Source organism: Anser anser, assembly GCF_964211835.1.
Source record: "Anser anser genome assembly, chromosome: 5".
NCBI classification, from domain to species: Eukaryota; Metazoa; Chordata; class Aves; order Anseriformes; family Anatidae; genus Anser; species Anser anser.
Window position 1 is genome coordinate 4,210,814 of NC_139725.1, and position 17,603 is coordinate 4,228,416.

The 17,603-nt window shown below is 46.6% G+C and overlaps 1 protein-coding gene across 14 annotated transcripts in view; it reads left to right on the forward strand.

Moving 5' to 3' along the window:
* Nucleotides 1–17,603, forward strand: part of LMO1 (LIM domain only 1) — a 67,848-nt gene that overhangs the window by 48,175 nt on the left and 2,070 nt on the right. For all 14 annotated transcript variants that reach the window (XM_083836464.1, XM_083836466.1, XM_083836463.1 and 11 more), the window contains 2 exons: nucleotides 3,945–4,158; nucleotides 14,947–15,072. In XM_083836464.1, the coding sequence (XP_083692590.1) occupies nucleotides 3,945–4,158; nucleotides 14,947–15,072 (340 nt within the window). The remainder of the gene's footprint in view (nucleotides 1–3,944; nucleotides 4,159–14,946; nucleotides 15,073–17,603) is intronic.

The window sequence follows — 17,603 nt, forward strand, 5'->3', positions numbered from 1 at the left end:
GCTTTATGAGCAGTGCCCTTAGAGGAACTGCAGCTGATTGCCACGTTGAATAGAAATATCAATAAAATGGGCTAGAAAAATTTAGAGGTCTACTTAGTGGACACTTGTGTTACAAAGCCAGCGGAATAATTTTACAGAAGGACCCCGACTGAGAAGATATGGGCTGATTAAAGCTGGTTTGCCCGGCTGTGAATAGAGGTAAAGTTTAGATTACTCACTACAATAACAGCCTCTTTAGACACAGCCATAAATTTCAGTATGTCCAGAGGTGGTGTCTATAATTTTTTAATGCGCATTGGAGCTCCGAGCACTCAGAACAGGTTTTGTTTTGTATTTACCAGCAGCAAGTCTATTAAGTTGTAAAGGGCAAAGACGGGAGTGTAGGTAGCCAAAAATAGAAAGGCTTCATCTGCTGCTGCTAAGAAAAGATAGCGATGGATAGCTAGCAACAGGAGGGGGGAGAGGAGTGGATGGTACTTTCAGAATTTCATGATCAATCTGCATTCCCTTTGTGATCATGTATTTAAACAGGTGAGTGGCCAGCTGTTAATTTGCCTAGCTCCGCACTGCCACTTTTCGTCGCCTTGTCCTCGCTCATAGGGTACACGTGGAAGTTGTCTGCGGTGAGCCCTTTCCTTCTCGACACATTGACATGATGCCCCTGATCAAAATGAACTAGGCATCTTGGCATTTTTTGCTAAACGTTGGGGGAAAAATCTACATGGGGAAATGAGGCAGCATTGCAGTTTTGCAGCGGGGAAATTTCCAAAAAGGAAGAGCAGCTCTGCAGGCAGCTTCTGCCTGCAAAGCCTGGATTGTTTGGGGATTGCTGGAAGGGAGGCAGGAGGAGGAAACTGGGGTTTGGTGCTGACTGCATCCCCTCTGTGCATGCCTCCGACTGCGAAAGGGGTTAAGCTTTTGAGATGCTGCTCTCTTGTTGCTTGCAAATGACATGGCAAGCCTGCGAGGAACCCTTGCTGATCAAGTTTGGCAGTTTTTGAAATTTTGTTTCACGCCTTGCCTGCTGTGTCAACTCGCCAGCTAATTGCAGCCACAACTTTCTGTAGCGGTGTGTGCGCTCCGTGCAGACCGGCTGGCTGGATGTCGGAGGGAAGCCTCACAGACCAAAATGTAATTTCAAAACACTGAACCTGACCAGCAGAGGCTGACCTTGCTCGTTATTATCTGAGTGGGAATAGCAGCTTTGAACATCATATGATCTCTGAAATGGTACCTTTTTTCATTAGAAAGCCCCCTGCTGAACACTGACCAAATACATAGCTTTTTTTCTTGCTTAAGGTACTGTTTAAAAATATATATATCTGTTCCTTTGCTACTTATTAGAAGAAAACCAAAGTGTTACATTCCACTTATTCGCAAAAGGCTGTCCTAAGACAATGGTGTGCTTGCAATAGCAGGGAACTGAGGCGGCAGCGTGGAGGGAGGGCTGCCAGGGCCGCTGAGGGAAGAACCGCCACCACGAAGCCAGCCCTCGGCCGTGCGGTGCTGCTGTCCCCGGGCCTGCTTACCACTTGGGAAAGCTGCCGACCCGCTTATGCTGAGCAAACCACACTCTCATAATGGTCCGGACAGGGTTTCGGCCCCACACGGCTGCCCTGGTCCCAAGGAACCCCTTGCTCTGGGTGAGGGCAGCTGGAACTCCAAGGGCACGGCACGCTGGTTCTGAGGGGCCTGGGAGGTCCCGTCTGGCTGAAGACGTGTTCTGAGTCACATGGGTGATCTCAGACCCCATCCAAGCAGCACTTCTCGTTCAAGGGGGTCTGAGGGTTATCCAGAACCTGCATTTTGAAACCTGCAGCATCTCCAGATGCAGGAACCGCAAATTCACAAAATGAACCCTGCAAGCAGAATTGCATGGAGACACCACTTCTAACAAGTCCTCTGCTGCGTATGAGGGTATGCAGCTCATATTTAGAGAGCCAGTTTTTGGGGGGGTGGGTAATGACTCACTGGTGTCCAGGGCTCCTATCTAAAAATACAATTCTCATCTGTAGGTCTTAGTTTTCATAAGTGCTATTTTCATTCATCACTAGCGCTAATCTTACACAGGTCTCAAATGCAAATTCGTATTTGCGCCATTCCGCATCTCAGAATAAGGCAGTCTTTTCTCATGATGTGCTGTGTATCGCATTTCTCAGACTTCCCCGTCTTTCCCTCTGTCCCAAAAGTGTGAGTATTTCTCTGTGGCTGCGTGTGTGGAATTTCTCACGGGACCCCTGGCAGAACCAGCGTGAGTGGCCATTCTGGGCTGCATGTATGGTAGTCAAAAACAGGTTTAAGTTTTCACGTAATTATTGCATATTTGCCACTGGCATCAAAAGAAAAGTTTGTGAGTATTGACTTTGCAAGTGTCACAGAGCGTTCTGCAGCAGAGCAGGAGGGCTCTTTAAGTCTTAAGAGTTTTTGAATGTTACTTGACCTGTCTCCGTGCTGCTGAGACCACTTTGATAGCAGATGGATCAATACCTCGCTGTTTGTGTAGAGGTGTCTTAAGTGCTATTGTCATCTGCTTGCAGATCTGACAAAGCAATTATTACTGTATGAGTGGTAGGTTTTACATGTGCTGAGCATTAGCCACCACTGGGTCACCCTGGTTTCTAAGGAAAGCAGCAAATGTCACTTACTGCAGCGGCACTGACTTGTTCTGCTCAGGGTAAGGGGCTGTTAATAATTCCATTATAAAGCTGCTACTTTCTGGGACATCCAACTTGCTACAGAGATGGTGGCTTAACTTTGGGTAAGAGTATACAACCAGTGACACCTGCTGCTCTAGCCAGGGCCCCCTCTCATCTCCTTTGCACTGGTTAAGCCCACGGCACGCTTATTACAGGCCCATCCTTGTCATTTGTAGTAATTGACCCTAGTAAAAATAACAGTAACAAAATAAAATCAAGGTTCCAGAGAAAAAGGAGTTCTGGCCTCTCAGTAAGTTTTTCCTCTTTTGTCATCTCCTCTCCCCTTCCTCCCCCACAGTGCAATTCTGGTTTATTTTACCATCCTCTATAAAATCCGCTCCTGCCTCCCTCTTGGACTGAGAAGGGCGATGGGTCCCTCACCTGCGTCGGTGCTGGCCGTGGGCTGGCCAGCAGAAGGGAAACCCGGAGACAGCAGCGTGGGGAAGGCAGCACCAGCCCGGGAGCTTGAGTATCCTGTCACCACCTCTCGCCCTGCTCGTGCTTGCTTTGCAGCCCCAGCAGGGATTTCCGGAGAGAAGAGGCCTGGCTTCTCACTGCCCGCTACAGGGGTACAAGAGGAGGTGGGGGGCGCTGCCTTGGTGCCTCCGAAGCAGGGTGGCTTCACTGCTGGCAGGGAGCCTCTGGTTGGGTACTCTCAGCAGTCCAGCAGGCTTTTGAGTAGCATCGATTTTAGAGCAGCCCAGAGATGGCTCTAGCCTTCAGCGGGGCCTCTGTGGCCAGTGGGGTTTACAAAGGAGGGAAACCAGCGGCATACCCCATCTTGTACACCCACACCCCTTCCCCCCCCCCCAGCTTGATCTGGACAAGCTGTTGGACTGGGGTGCGCACACTGGTGTCCCTTCTGATCTTTGTAATTGCCTGTGGCTGGTAATTAACAGCGCAAGGGTACTACTAATGAGGGGAAAAAATGTTGAAATTGCTGCCAGTTTATTCTGCTGCAAAATGTTAATTAAAAAAAGTCTGGTGCTTTGTGTCAGTCCTACCCTTAGGAAAGAAGTGTTGTGTTCCTGCAAGTGCCGCATTCCTGCCTACCCTGCGACAGCAAATGAAGTGTATGTTTACGTTCCTTTGGCCTTCAGCTTCCTGCAATGGGAGCTCCTTGTAATGAAGGCCGCAGCAGTATTTGCTCACAGATCTACCTCCAGCTCACAGCGCTGCCCCGAATGCAGGCAACCTCTTCAAGCTGTTTGAATATTTTCTAACGTGCCTGCTGTGTTCGTGTTGCAGGTGTGCCGATGTTATCTGTACAACCCAAAGGGAAACAGAAGGGCTGCGCTGGCTGTAACCGGAAGATCAAGGACCGGTACCTGCTGAAGGCCTTGGATAAGTATTGGCATGAAGACTGTCTAAAGTGTGCCTGCTGCGACTGTCGTCTTGGAGAGGTTGGATCAACTCTTTACACAAAAGCAAATCTCATTCTTTGCCGCAGAGATTACCTGAGGTAAATAGAGGAATGTACCCTGGGCTCTTCCCAAAGCCTCTCAGTTTGCTGCCAGCTGTTTGTCTTTCTAGCCCCCTACTGTGAAAATGTGTACATGTGCATGGTCAGCCCTGCCCAGAAGAGGCTGGAGTTCTTTCCCTGTCTGAGCGTGGCTCTTGGTTTGCACTAAACATACTTAGTAGTCAGTGCGGTGTCATCCTATATTTAGGTCAAGGTAGGAAGTGGATGGCATGACTTAATTCTTATTTTGAACCAACAAAAATCAAAACGTGCTTGCTGAGAAAATTAAGACCATTAATTCTTCTTGCATATCTATGATGTTATTTATGCTCCTTTACGACTGACATTCTATGATTCTGTGATCTGACCAGACCTTTAACTTTTCTTTTTCTCTTTCAGTGCTGACTTTTACACAGACTTTTAGCGCTTATATTCAGTAAGGTTCCTCCCGTGGGGCTCTTGTCTCTTTGCTAAGTAAACAGAGCAAAACACTCCAAAATTACAGATCAACTTCAAAAAATTTTTTGTTCATGAGGTAGTCTGCAGAGACCAATGCTAACTCTGAGTTAGAGCTACCCTGACAGTCTGTGTCTGCAATACATAACAACACATGGGATTTTTTGCCTAGTATGTATAGGGTTTTTGCACAAAATACTTTAGATAATGAATTTTAGTAAGGCAGCAGCCCTAATGCAAACGTTCTTATGAGGGTCACACTGCAAAACACTCCAAGTTTTATTTTTCCTTTAGAAGAATGTACTTGATCCCCAGCTAGTGTTTGTTTTCTTTTTTTTCCCTAAAGCACTGACACTATTTCTTGTGCAACCTCAACCAGCAAACACACCTGAAGCAAAACAAAACCCACCACACTGGTTTCAGAAAGGGAGGTACATTGCTGGCTAACCTTTTGGTGTGCAGGTGATGCCTAGGTTAGTCCCAATGATCAGATACTTCATGTGTTTCAGTGTAAAACATATTCCTGAAAATCTTTAGTAAAGTTTTCTAAGCAAACTTAAACAAGGAGGTTTCTCTTTCTAAAACAAGATGGAGCCAAATAGAAGAAATAAGTCTAATAGCTGCTGTACGAGAGCTGCCACCTTGCCTTTCAGCAAGGCACTATGCAAAAACATCCTATCCACACAAGGATTTTTGCTCACTGTTGGAATGTGTTAACTGCTAATCACAGAAACCCCCGAAGTCTTTCAGAAGAGCTGCTTCTAGAAATAGTCTGTCTTCTGGAAAGTATAGGCTGCATTAGTTTATGGAATGTTTCTTTATATGTGGTGGTCTTAAAACATATACCTTGTTTGCACCCAGCTTGCCAAGCAATCCAGGTTTCTCCATCAGTCATCCTCCTCTTCATTATTTATCATTTGTGTAGACTTTGTCATATGTGCACTTGATTACTTAGTTTTAAAAACAAAACAATAACAACAACAATTTTATTCTGACCTGAAAGACAGATATTCAGTGTTCCTCCATGTGTTGCAGAACCCTACTGGAAATTCATCAACTAGGTGGTGATTCCCATTCACATTTGCTTTTTGAGACCTACAAGCTACCCATCCATTTAATGATCACTGTATTGATTTATATTTGTTTTAGTTTCATAAAAAAAATAATTTGCAGCATCAAATCAGACATGTTAGAGTACCAAAGGATAGCAATATTGATGATGTTAAACTTGGAAGAACTTTTTATCGCTGCAGTTGTGGAGCATCTCTTTCTTTCTTTGGTTTATCTTGAGAATACTGCTTTGAGATAGAAAAGCTTAATCTGTGATCTTCTCACTGGGCCATGGATGACAAGACTTTGGGGGGCACGTGAGAAGTCTGTGCTAGAGGTAGGAAAGAAGCTAGGAGTTGCAGACTCCAAGAAGCAGCCCACGTCCCAGCTTTGACAAGAGAGGGCAATTCATGATGTGAAATGTGGAAGGCAACAGTTGAGGATAGTGTTTTACCATGGCCACACAGCTTCTCTCACAGCAGCAGTGTATGTTTGAAACAAACTTGTCCTGGACCTGAAAAGGTTTGGTAGGCTCCTCTGCCTCTATTTGTTGGGTTCGAGAAATCCCTGACCAGCCAAGGGGGGGGGGGAGTCTGTTACTGTTTGTACAGAATGGTTACATTGTGAAGAGAAGGCTTATGTGGTCCAGCAAAACTGAGCTAGACATTCTCCGTGCTAAAGAAATGTTAGGTATTATGAGTAAAACTGGGGGTCACCTATCTGTACTGCAGGAGGGTACCAAATGCTTTAGCTGGCTGCACAGTCTCCTGTACACCTCTGGCTAGTCTTAACATTCTCAGGTGATGCGTGCATGCGTTATGGTGCCAGATTATTTTGGGGGGGGAGGGAGTTACTACTTCCTACTTTAAGTATTTTCTACCATCTGAATTTAGTCTCTTAGAGCACCTTTGACCGCTAGAAATATTTTACTTTGTTGCTGTTGGGAGGTGCACTGTAATTGTCATAACCCAGGAAACTTGACCAAGAGTTGGGTAGGAAGGAACAGCATCAGTTCTGTAATGCAGCTGTTAACTGGCATTCAGCTGTTAGCCAGCTTTACAGCTGTGATGTTTTGTGTTCTTGCTAATTAAATTCAGGTTGATACTCACTTTGGGGGTTTCTGCTGCACTCTTGGGTTCTGTCCTCCTGCTGATAAGGAACCCTTTCAGGGTCCTAGAATAGCAATAAGGAGCAGTGCCATACAACCCTGTATTTTATGGAACCATAAAGCATTTTTTTCTTTTTTTTTTTTTTTTTTTTTGCTTTAAAACATCTCCTGTTGCCTTCTGCGCATGGTATTTCTTTCTCTCCCAATTTTAACTATTAATTCTATTAATAGAATGAACTGAAGTTGCTGCCACCATCCTCCATTCTGTCAGTTCACTCCTGGTAATTTGAATTTTTCTTCTTGTAGAATTACCCATTTCCATCATATTTAATTCCTTCCCCTTAATAGTTCTAGAGTCTCTATCCACATCTTTTTTACTTTGCTAAACAACTCATGATATTTATTCTACTCACCAAATTTTAGCAGAATTCATTGCTAAAAATAAGTTTTTGTACCTCACGCTGTACTCACATCAAGAAGTGAGTGCTGTGCTTGGAGGACAGTCAGAGAAATTGTTGACCACTTCTTCTGTATGCCTTGAATGAGGCCAGTGTCAAATATCATGCTGATGTTTAGTAGGTCAACCATCACTTAAAAAAACTAAAAGCTAGACTGATTTTGAGGCCATAATTGTAAATACCTGCATCTTTCATATCAGAAGTCCAAAAGGAATATACTTGTGTAAAGACCAGGAGGAAAACTTTGGTGTTTCGCAGTCTCCTTACAGACTGCTGTTTCTTGCCCACCAGATGAATGAGTCGTTGGGGCACACGTGCTTCGTCAGGTGGTGCTTTCCCCCGCCCTGCTCGGGGTCTCCTCTGCAGCCACCGCCAGGGTTGGGCTCAGGGACAGATGTTAGGGCTTCTGTCACCGGCACGGGGCATGGCACTGGGATGGGAGCGGCTGGCTCCTGCCCCGCCGTGTGACAGCCAGCTGTGGTGGTGGAGCCGGTGCTGCCTTGCGCTGGCCGCCTTGCGCAGTCATCCTCGGCAGGCAAATCTTTGAAAATCTTTCAAATGTATTTCAGGAGCTGCTAGCAGCCCACGGCCTGATCATTTGTTTCGAAAGATAAACTGTCTTCATTGCTTGTGAAGGAACATTTGTTAACCTTCACATTTCATAAAACACTTTCTTGCTCATTTTTTAATCATGAAAGATGAAATTGGATCTCGAGTTGTTATCCTTGCGGTATCACCTCAGTCTCCAGCTGTGTCAAGATGTATCTTTCGATACATTTCATCTGAGCAAATAGATTTACCATTTGTTTCATAATCACAGTTTCAGCATTTCTACCTCTAATTATTTTTGATAAGCAAATGCTATTGGAGAGGCTGCTTCTGGGACGGAGCAGCTTAGCGTGCGGCTCGGAAGGCTCCTCGCAGCCCCGTGCAGCAGCGTCGCGTCCGTCTTCCTGCGCGCAATTAAACATTCACCCAGCTCTGGGTCACAGGCACGGCTTGGGTGTCGCACCGGGATTTCCCGGGAGGATCTGACAACGTACGTTTCGCTGTGATGTGCTGATGAAGAATGTCGTTTTTCCTTTTTACTCGGCATGGTGCCCTCACATGAGGAAAGGAGGGTCAGGATCACTTTGACAGGGGCAGAGCAGTTGCTCCAGTGTGTTTGCTATGCTGGTGTTGGGAAAGTTTTTCGTTGCTTAAATTGATTAGGGCTTTAATTAGACTCTAAAGGAAGCTCAAAACCTGCATTAAAAAATGATGGTGAATTGGTAAGAGAAAGGACTTCCCAGAAAATCCTGATATTGTCCTCAGTGGATTTTGTAGAAATTCTTTTCCCCAGCTGCCCACAGGTTTTGCTCAGCGTTGGAAACTCAGCATGGCTCGATGCTGCAACCCGAGTGTGGTGTCAGTGCCTGGAGCAGGCAGAGCAGCCCTGGGCACCCCAACAGCCTCTGGCACTGGCACACTGCAGTGCTGTTTGCATCTTGGAGGCTTTAACTCCACCTTTACTGCACGCCACCGCGGGCATCTCTGAGGCCACAAGAGTCACCTGTCCAGCACTGGGGTTTCCAGTTGTTGGATGCTGGGTTTTGTTCCGTTTGAATGTCACTAGCAGGTTCACTATGTTAGTGAATCGCTCTGGCAGCCCTCTAGATGTTCTGTTCTGATGTATCTGATACTGTCCGGTCTCCTGCAAAGGTGCAGGGTGTAATTTTGTTGTGGATTATGAAAAGCCATTTTACACAAACGCGGGCGCCTTGCTGACTGGCGCAGGCAGATGCCCTCCTGCTGGTCTCCTTGGTCCTTCCCCAAGTCGGGAATGAAAGCCCTGAAGCAGCTGGGTTTTTAAGCACAGGCTTTCAGAAACTGAAGAAAATATGCTGAAATTTGCAGAACTTAAGCTAACGTCAGACATCAATAATGTTCTGAATGAAGCTGCTGCATCTGCAACCCCTTGAAGCAGGGAGGAAGGAGGAAGGTATTTCAGATTTTTTTCCCCTAAAGGGGCACAGTGTGCATGCGTGCACTGAGAGCGTGCACTACCTGCTTTTCACGGGACACGTTCAGTGTGGGAGGGGAGGCAGAAATGCAGCGTGCCTGAACAAATGGTGTCTGCTCAGAGCCTGCAAGCGCTGCTAAATCGAAGAGCTGTTCTTGTATCGCAACAGGGAGCGTCTTGCATGCTACATAGGATACACTTCTACACTTGGTATCTGTACAGATTAAGGAGGATTAATTAGGCTCAAAATACAATGTGTCTTGGCATTGGCAGCATTGCTGTGCTTAGTGATGTTAAAACACAGCTTTTTTTCTTCATAGTATCTGGTCCAGGAGTTCCTCACAGCCTGTGCTTTTCAGGATAAACAAGCAACGTATGTTTTGTTCACTTGCTTTTTTCCTTTTTTTTTTTTTTTCCTCCGCAACCTCCCAGTTGGAGGTGGAAGGCTTATGTGGAGTATTTTTCCCGGCTGTGATATGCTGCCGTGCCTCTTGTGCTTTCAAACTTGCAGTTTTCTGACTGCTGTTCTTAAACTCTCCTAAGAGGAGGTGCTCAACAAGTGCTCAGCAGTTGCAGAGGCAGCCAAGATGGGTTTTAAGGCCACTGGCATCAGTTATGCTACAGGAAGGCTGGGGCAGGAGAGGAAGACCTGTTAAGAGCCCAAGCTCCACTGTAAATATCTCTAGAAAATATGGAGGAGGAGACAAAAGGAGTAAAAATAAGTGAACATTCGTACGAGTTCTTCAACTGAAAACACATGCCCTTGAGCAACCTTGAAGTTTATGCCCAGTAATCTCAGAGCTAGTGCGGTCGCCCAGCCAGGGGGCTTTGTTTTAAGTCCTCTCGTTACGCTGTCCGGGAGTGACAAACCCTTGGGCACGCAAGATGGAAATTCCTTTGGACTGAACTTGAAGGCATCGTGAGAGGACAGCCTGACCAGCTTCATCAGTATCAAAATGCATTTCCTTTCCTTCAGCTGACGTGACCTCCCACTGCAGCACTGACAGCAGCCTCCTGGAGAGGAGGGTGCACCAGCTATGATGTGTTTACCCTGCTGAAATGCCACTCGCAAAGGCTTTCTCTGAATCTTACACGAATGCTGATTACAGGGAAGTTGGGAACCTCAGGTCTGAAGTCGCTTTTAAGCTTCCCCTTTTTATCTTTCCAAGTGATGTTCAGGCTTCCCTGCAATTATTGGCATGTTCAGTACTCCGCTCAAATCAGACTTGTAGCTCAGTATATTTATAATACACTCAGACAGGAAAAATACTGATTGAAAGCTTGTGAAAGCTATCCTCACTGTAAGGCGAGTTGGTTTGTTTCAAGTAGTACAGGGGGAAATCCTTTCTTCTTGTAGCAATGAGTTCCCAGTAGGTAAAGTGAGTCTGGTTCTAAGCGGTCCTGATGGATCTAGGAAATAAACAGCAGCAGACAGGAAGGGAAGGGGGTATGGGAAAACTTGTTTTACCTACCAGCTGGAGAGAGGGTATGAGCATGGGATCCGTACCTCTTCAAAAACCTATATATCCAGATAATTGGGTATACAGATATATAGAGAAATATGTAGTTGTGCAGGTAACTACTTGCATGTAAAAATGTAGGTACTTATTTGTAGATAAGTGTTTATTCCTTTTCCAACTCATAATTCTCAGCTTTCACTGTTGACAAAGCCTATTGTTTTGGGGAATTATCGGTCTCAACTCAGCAGTTTAATTTTGAAGTTGGCTTGTTCTGGTATTGTTTGAAAAACAAAAAACAAAAAAGATCTCACAACCCATCCATTCTGTACCATTCATTATTTACAAGTGCTTATCCTGGTCCCTCTTTTTTGTTTCCTTTAGTGAAGTCAACAGCTCCAAAATTTTTACTCTATGCAGAGGGAAGATTCTTCTTTCTTGCTTGCAAGCTACAAGCTAGCCAGACACCAGGCCAGAGAGACGGAGTGAGGATTCCCTCCTTGCAGCCAGTGACTAACACAGATCGTTGTTTGTAGTGATGACAGAAATAGGTAATTGGTTTCTCAGTTCAGCCAACTTGCACATTCTGGTCTGAGAAGGAAAAAAAAATTAAAAAGGTGCTAAATTTAATGTCATCTTATAAGAAGTTTCTACCCATTTTCCTACACTATGGACCCTTTGCCATTCTCTTCTCCCCCCAGATCTGCTGGGTGCTGATGACTTTAGGTATACCTTGAATTAATACCTTGAACTAACTTCAGGTGTATTCACAGAGCTCATGAGGTCTGGATCATCGTGTGGAAGACTATACTTCAGTCCAAACAAGACTTTACATAAAAAACATCCTTCAACAGTTGCATACCGCTTCCAAGTGCACTCCCCTCTTTTCCCATTAATTCATTTGCATTCACTGCTGCTGCTGTATGCCAATTAGCTTTAATTTTTACTATACACACTGACATCAATGGCCAATGAGAACAGCGCGTAGCAGGGTTTTTAGTGTGCCTATAAACTACAGAAAATTGTCCTTGGACAAACTCCTGCTTTTAGACCGGCTGACAACAATAGACATGGTTAAGTTCAGGCTAAGAGCCATTAAACATAATTACTACCACAGGGTAAAAGTTTAATTGTGTTAAATTTTAAATCTGCATAGTCTGTGCTTATTTACAAGCTGGCTAGGTTGTCTTGTTACATAAGGGGGAATAAATCTGTACTTAAAAATTGTTGCCTTTTATCTTCAAAAGCAAGATTGAAAAAAATGGTATTTTTAGAAGCAGCAAAACAACTCCAGACTGAACCCTTTCTGTATTTCCAGCTTCTTTTATGCCAATGGCACCAAGCTGGTAAGTAGATGCTGAGCATCTTCTGATAGATTTTTCTAATGCGCTTAAACTTTGTGTGCGTGAGTGTGTGAGAGTATTGCATCTGTTATGAAGGTGTCTGGGGGACAGAATGCAGATCAGTGTGTTCATGTGGGGTTATTTTAAATTTAACCGCAGATGGGGCTTGTGGTGGAAGATTTTGTTCTTCTACCTCCTCCAGCAATGTTAAGCTCCCCACCTCAGAAAGTTTCAGCTCAAGTAGCTGCTGGGTAAGTAGGTATCAGAGGTGGCAATATTTTTTTTACAGGCGAGGAAAAAAGGCAAAAGTCCATGTTCATTTTGCTTTTCTTTGAGCAGATTAAAAAAAATGTTTGTTTCACGTTCACTGAGCTACAAGTTGCAGCATATTTTTAGAAGCATGCTGAATATACAGGGCTCTAAATCACACTCTGAAAAGCAGATTAAAATTAGGAAGTGCTAAAATAAGTGTGAAATGTTCATCGGTTGGGAAAGGCAGGGGATGGAGTACTGTGAAACTTGATAGAAGAGAAAAAGATTAGCGTACGGACTAGCTGGGAGCTACGTTTATGTAGACATTAGAAGGCAGCACGATTTCAGCTGGACAGAACATAAGCTTCAGATCTTATGCAAACAGTCAAAGCTGTTTAACAATTGGTTTACCCCCAGCCCCCTGAAAGGAGACAGGTGAATACGATGCCAAATACATTTTTCATGTTTCTTAAGCTAACTGTTTAAATAGTTAAGTGAACATCTGTCCAAATTTCCCCATCATTTCCATTTAGAAAAGTCTCCTATTTGAAGGCTGAAGAAAAGCGCCTGCTTAACAATGCAAATGGTGCTGTCTGGGGCCCCTTTATTTTGTTTAATCTAGATTGAGCTCCACACAACTGTGATGCTAATGAATAATGGATATTTTATACTTGTACGCGTAGCAGTGCTGGGCACAGAGCAAATCTAGGATTAACCTCCCAGTTTCCCTGCCTAATGTATTGGGCTCTTTTTTTTTTTTTCCAAGTTTGCTGTGACTTAGGCACTCTAAAAACGTATGCCAGGTTTTGTGGAAAATGGCAAAACCACAGCAAAGCTGTCAGGTTTTGCTCTGCTGAAGGGAGGCACTCGTGCAAGGGAGCAGCTACGCTGGGGGAGGGAGGGAATGCGGATGTCTGTATTAGGGCTTGATTTGCGAGCGGGTGCTGAATGAGGGCCCGAGCATTTCAGGGTGCAGCCCCAAATGCTTTTCAGCACCGCGTGTTGTCGGCTGGGTCTGCTGGCGGCAGGCAGCGAGCACGGCACGCAGCTGCAGCCCTGCCTGCCTGCGGCAGCGGCGAGCACAGCCGGAGGAAGGGGCCCCCCGCTGCAGGTTGCTGGGCCTGAGTTTGTCAGTGCGATGGGGCTGGTGCAGCCAAATAGCTGGGGCTTTCCTCTGCCTTTCAGAACTCCTGTGATGGAGTCTTGAGGAAGGATTTTGGAGCACTCCCTTTGCAATTTTTCTCTCCTGCCCCCATTGTGGCACAATTGCTTCCGTTTGGTTTCTGTTGTTTCAGGGAAAATGTGCTGCTGCTTCTTCATAGGAAGTCTCGGGCTTTTCCCAACGGGTAGGGCGAAAGGCCGCTGGTACCACTTCCCATGAAATATAAAGGGGAGCCTTTTTCTCTAGCTCAGGAGCAAGCTAACTTTGGTGGCACAGCACAGTGAGGGTGAGAGAGTTATGTGGAGGTTTCTATAACATTGCTGAGTGGTTTAGTTCACAATTACTGGCCAGTAATAATTAGTATTGATTAGCTTGGCAAATTGCAGGTTTAGAAATTGGTTATAGATTTTCCTGGTGCTCCTCGTCTGTGTGCTGTGGAATAAGCCAGAACCAGTGGCTTGAAACGAGCCCTGAGTCCAGACTTGTATGCGGGCAGCGACGTGTTGTACGCGTGGAGCTGGTGGGGAGCCGCAGCCGTAAGTCGGAAGACACCTTGTTCTGCAAGTGCAGCTCTCGTCATCTCCGAAGCAAAGTAACTGACCACGTGTGTATTGACCACAGATGCAGGTGGAACGTGGTTGTGTTGGCCTGTTGATTCATGACCCAGCCGCTTTGCCTGGCTTTCGCGTGGTGGCGGCGTGCCGCCCCCAGCGTGTACACGGGCCTCGGGGGCTTCTCGGAGATCAGGGCCGGGGGAAGGGTGCTGCCGTCTTGGTTGAGTCCCCCAGCAGGAGCTGTAACAGCAGCAGACATCTGGGGAGACAGATAGTGAAAGGCAAGATGAAAGTGGCAAAGCTTCCAGTGCTGTAGGGCTGTCCTCGAGCACCAGGGAGCTGAAGTGGAACGGCTGAACATGCTGGCCGGGCCTCGGCAGAAGGGCTTAGCTGGCTCCCAGGAGGGACGTGGAGGAGGGGGCACAGCCAGGGAGGAGGGCTTGCCCTCCTTGAGATGCTTTGCCAAATGCTCTGGTGCTCGTCGCCAGAGAAATTGTGCTTTTGCCTCTTAAACAGCAGGTGAGCGAGGCTCTTGGCAAGCACCGCGGCAGCACTGCTGGCCAGGGGTGCCAAGGCTCGCCAGCCTGTGGCCACGGCAGGGAGGAAGGGCAGCTCTGGGCACCTTCCCCCAGCCCTGGGAGCAAAGATAGCTTTTGACTGAAATTTTGTGAGCCCCGAAATAGCGCGCCGAGTGTTTAATGCTGTTCTCCATTAGACAGCAAATTAGCCCTGGGCTTGCAAACCAAATGAAGTTTTCATCTTGACAATCAGAGCCTGCTCACCAGGCAGTTTTAGCCCAAGTTCCCGCACACTGGTTGGTCAGCGAAATGGAGACTGCAACTTCTATTTATTGGTGCAATACAGTATTTGATACTGCTAATTACACTTAATTAGTCCTTCCACCATTTAATTAAAATGGCTTCTAATGATTGTGCTTCTTTGGCAGGCTCTTTGGTACCACCGGGAATTGCGCTGCCTGCAGTAAACTGATCCCTGCCTTTGAGATGGTGATGAGGGCCAGAGATAATGTTTACCATTTGGACTGCTTTGCCTGTCAGCTCTGCAACCAGCGGTAAGGACACAATTATTATACACACAAACATGAGCTAATTTATACCTTTGCCTGCAAAACAGAGAAATGTACGATCCACACTACCTTTCTGGGGCTCTCAGCCCACTGGCACAGCTCAGGTTGGTGCAGTGGGCTGCCTGTGTGAGGCGTGTAAGTACCTGTGGCCTTTACTGCAAATCCCCCTGGAGCTGGTGAGAGCTGGGGTGTGAGAGGGGCATAAAGACTGCAGATCTGGATGCTGTTGTACACAGCACAGCTGCTGCTGAATAAAACAAACTGCTTCAGCGTCCTTTCAGCAACTACCCTCTCCGCAGAACACAGATGATGGAGAATGGATGTCCTCTGGCAAACAGATTATTTTGTTTAAATAGGGTTTCTGGCACCCTCAAAACTGGGGATGAGGGAGAAGGAGAAAGAGGGACAAGCAGGAGAACAATACTCTAGATAAGCCCTTTCCAGCACTAGGAACAAGTCCCTTTAGTTGCTGTGTAATTAACAGGGGATCTTGGTGGAACTTTAAATGGGATTTGTGTATTTCTGCTGGGTTTTACCCAGTGGAAAATGCACGTCAAAGTGTATAATAATGGGCTGCATGCAAAGTTTTCCCGTGGACTTATCTGTAGCTAGCTGAATCTGGGAGGGCTGTGAAAAATTGTCCCAGTGCCCTATTTGTTGGTGGTTGTAGGCACAATGGAAGCCCATGGAGTCAGATGTAATTCAGTATCCGTTTTTGATCCAGCCTGGTCAAAGATAGAACCAAAAGCACTTGCTGTTCCTGCTTCTCATTTAGTCAAGCTGTAGTGCCTGCCCAGGAGCCAAAGGCTGTGGTTATGCCACACAGTGCATCTCCTACACTGGTAGAAGATTAAACTACATTAAACTAGAAGGCAATGATTTGGCCTGTGTGAAGGTGTGAGAGAGACAGCAAGGGGCAAAAATGGCAAAACTCATGGGAGGATGGAGACCTTTATTCTGTAAAAGTCAAGCTAAAGCCTGACTTAAAAATTTACCGCTTGCTTGCCGTAAAACAAAAGTCACAGTAGGACATCCAGTGACATAGCTCTACAGGATAGCATACCTGGTGTGTGTGTGGGCATGCAAACCTCCTCCACCTTTCCCACTAACCTAATGGGACCATGCAAACTGGAGCCTGGTCCTTCTTCCCTGTCCATTGACAGGGGTTTTGGTCACTGGGATAAATGGAGCGTGCCACTTCGTGCCAGAGCAGGGAAGAGAAGCATTAGAGGAGCGGTTTGCAGCTCTGGTGGCTGTACTCCATCACGTTATTGAGCACGGGGCCGGTGTTTGCTCGAGGTGGAAAACTCTCCTATTAACATTGGCGGCTTCCCTGCGCGGTGGCAGCACCGAGGCGGCACTGACATCTAGTGGCTCCTGGCCCTGGGCCGCCGCTGCTCGCCAGGAGCATCGCTGAACCGCTCACTTGCCCGCTCTTCGTTTTGCTGCTCTCAGCTACGCTTCTGCAATGGCCGTGGTCGCTGATCAGCAGCATGTGAGTGCAGGCAGAGCTGGTCCGTTCCCTCCCCAAGATGCTGTTCCTTCATGCAGCTGAAATTGCTGCTTTGTGAGGTTTTTCTCCAGAGTTGGGAGCATTATGCAGTGTTGCTGAGCTCGGCCCTCAGGCTCAGGTTTCCTTCCCCAGTGCAGGAGAGGGCTGCTCCCAGACTCCCCCTGACACTAGGAGCGGGGCATCTCAGACGTCCCTCCTAGCAGAGGCAAGCAGCCCCCCTGGTCTGTGTGCACAGCAGTGCTGGGAGCCTGGAGGATGAGGATTTGTCACCACATCCCTACTTTACACTAGCTCCTGTCACGTAAAGGCATAGTACGGCCTAGTTTTCACTTCAGGATGGGAGCTGTTTTCTTTTAAATTTCATCTTACTACAAAGGCTCAGAGGCAGCTCTCTGCCTGTCTTCCCTTCGAGGCTGCTGGCACTGTTATTGCACTCAGAGCGAGGTGCAGTCCTGCTCTGCACCTCACATACCCTGCCTACGCTGCCACTGGCAGGGCCCAGGCAGTCCCACCTGGCTGACAGTAGCTCTTCGGTGCACGAGGGATTTGCCCAGTTTGGGGCAAGATGAGCTTTTCTGAAAGACATGCTGAGTAGACAGCATAGAGCTATGTGTAAGTTGTTATTTTTGGCTTAGATCCGAAAGCTACAAACACTTACGACTTATCCTCAAGAGATTTGGGCCCGAAAGGGCAGAATGAAAGTGTTCCTGTAACAGCAACACTGCAAGCTGAAGCAGAATCATGGGCTTAAGTAAACCTGAGTCAAAACTGCAAAGGTGGATGCCAAAGCTACTTTGGAATCAGTAACCCTGCCTATTTCTCCAGCTGTGCAAAGATTTGATTGTGAAGACTTCTCTCCTTTAGTTCTCTTCCAGCTTGCTTACCCTTCTTTATTAGCTAGGCTGCGTCTGTGTACAGAGTGTTAAATCCAGTGCAGCAAAATCTCTAACATTTATACAGAGCATGCACTGTTTTCATTAGCTTCAAAACTGGGTTTGCAGGT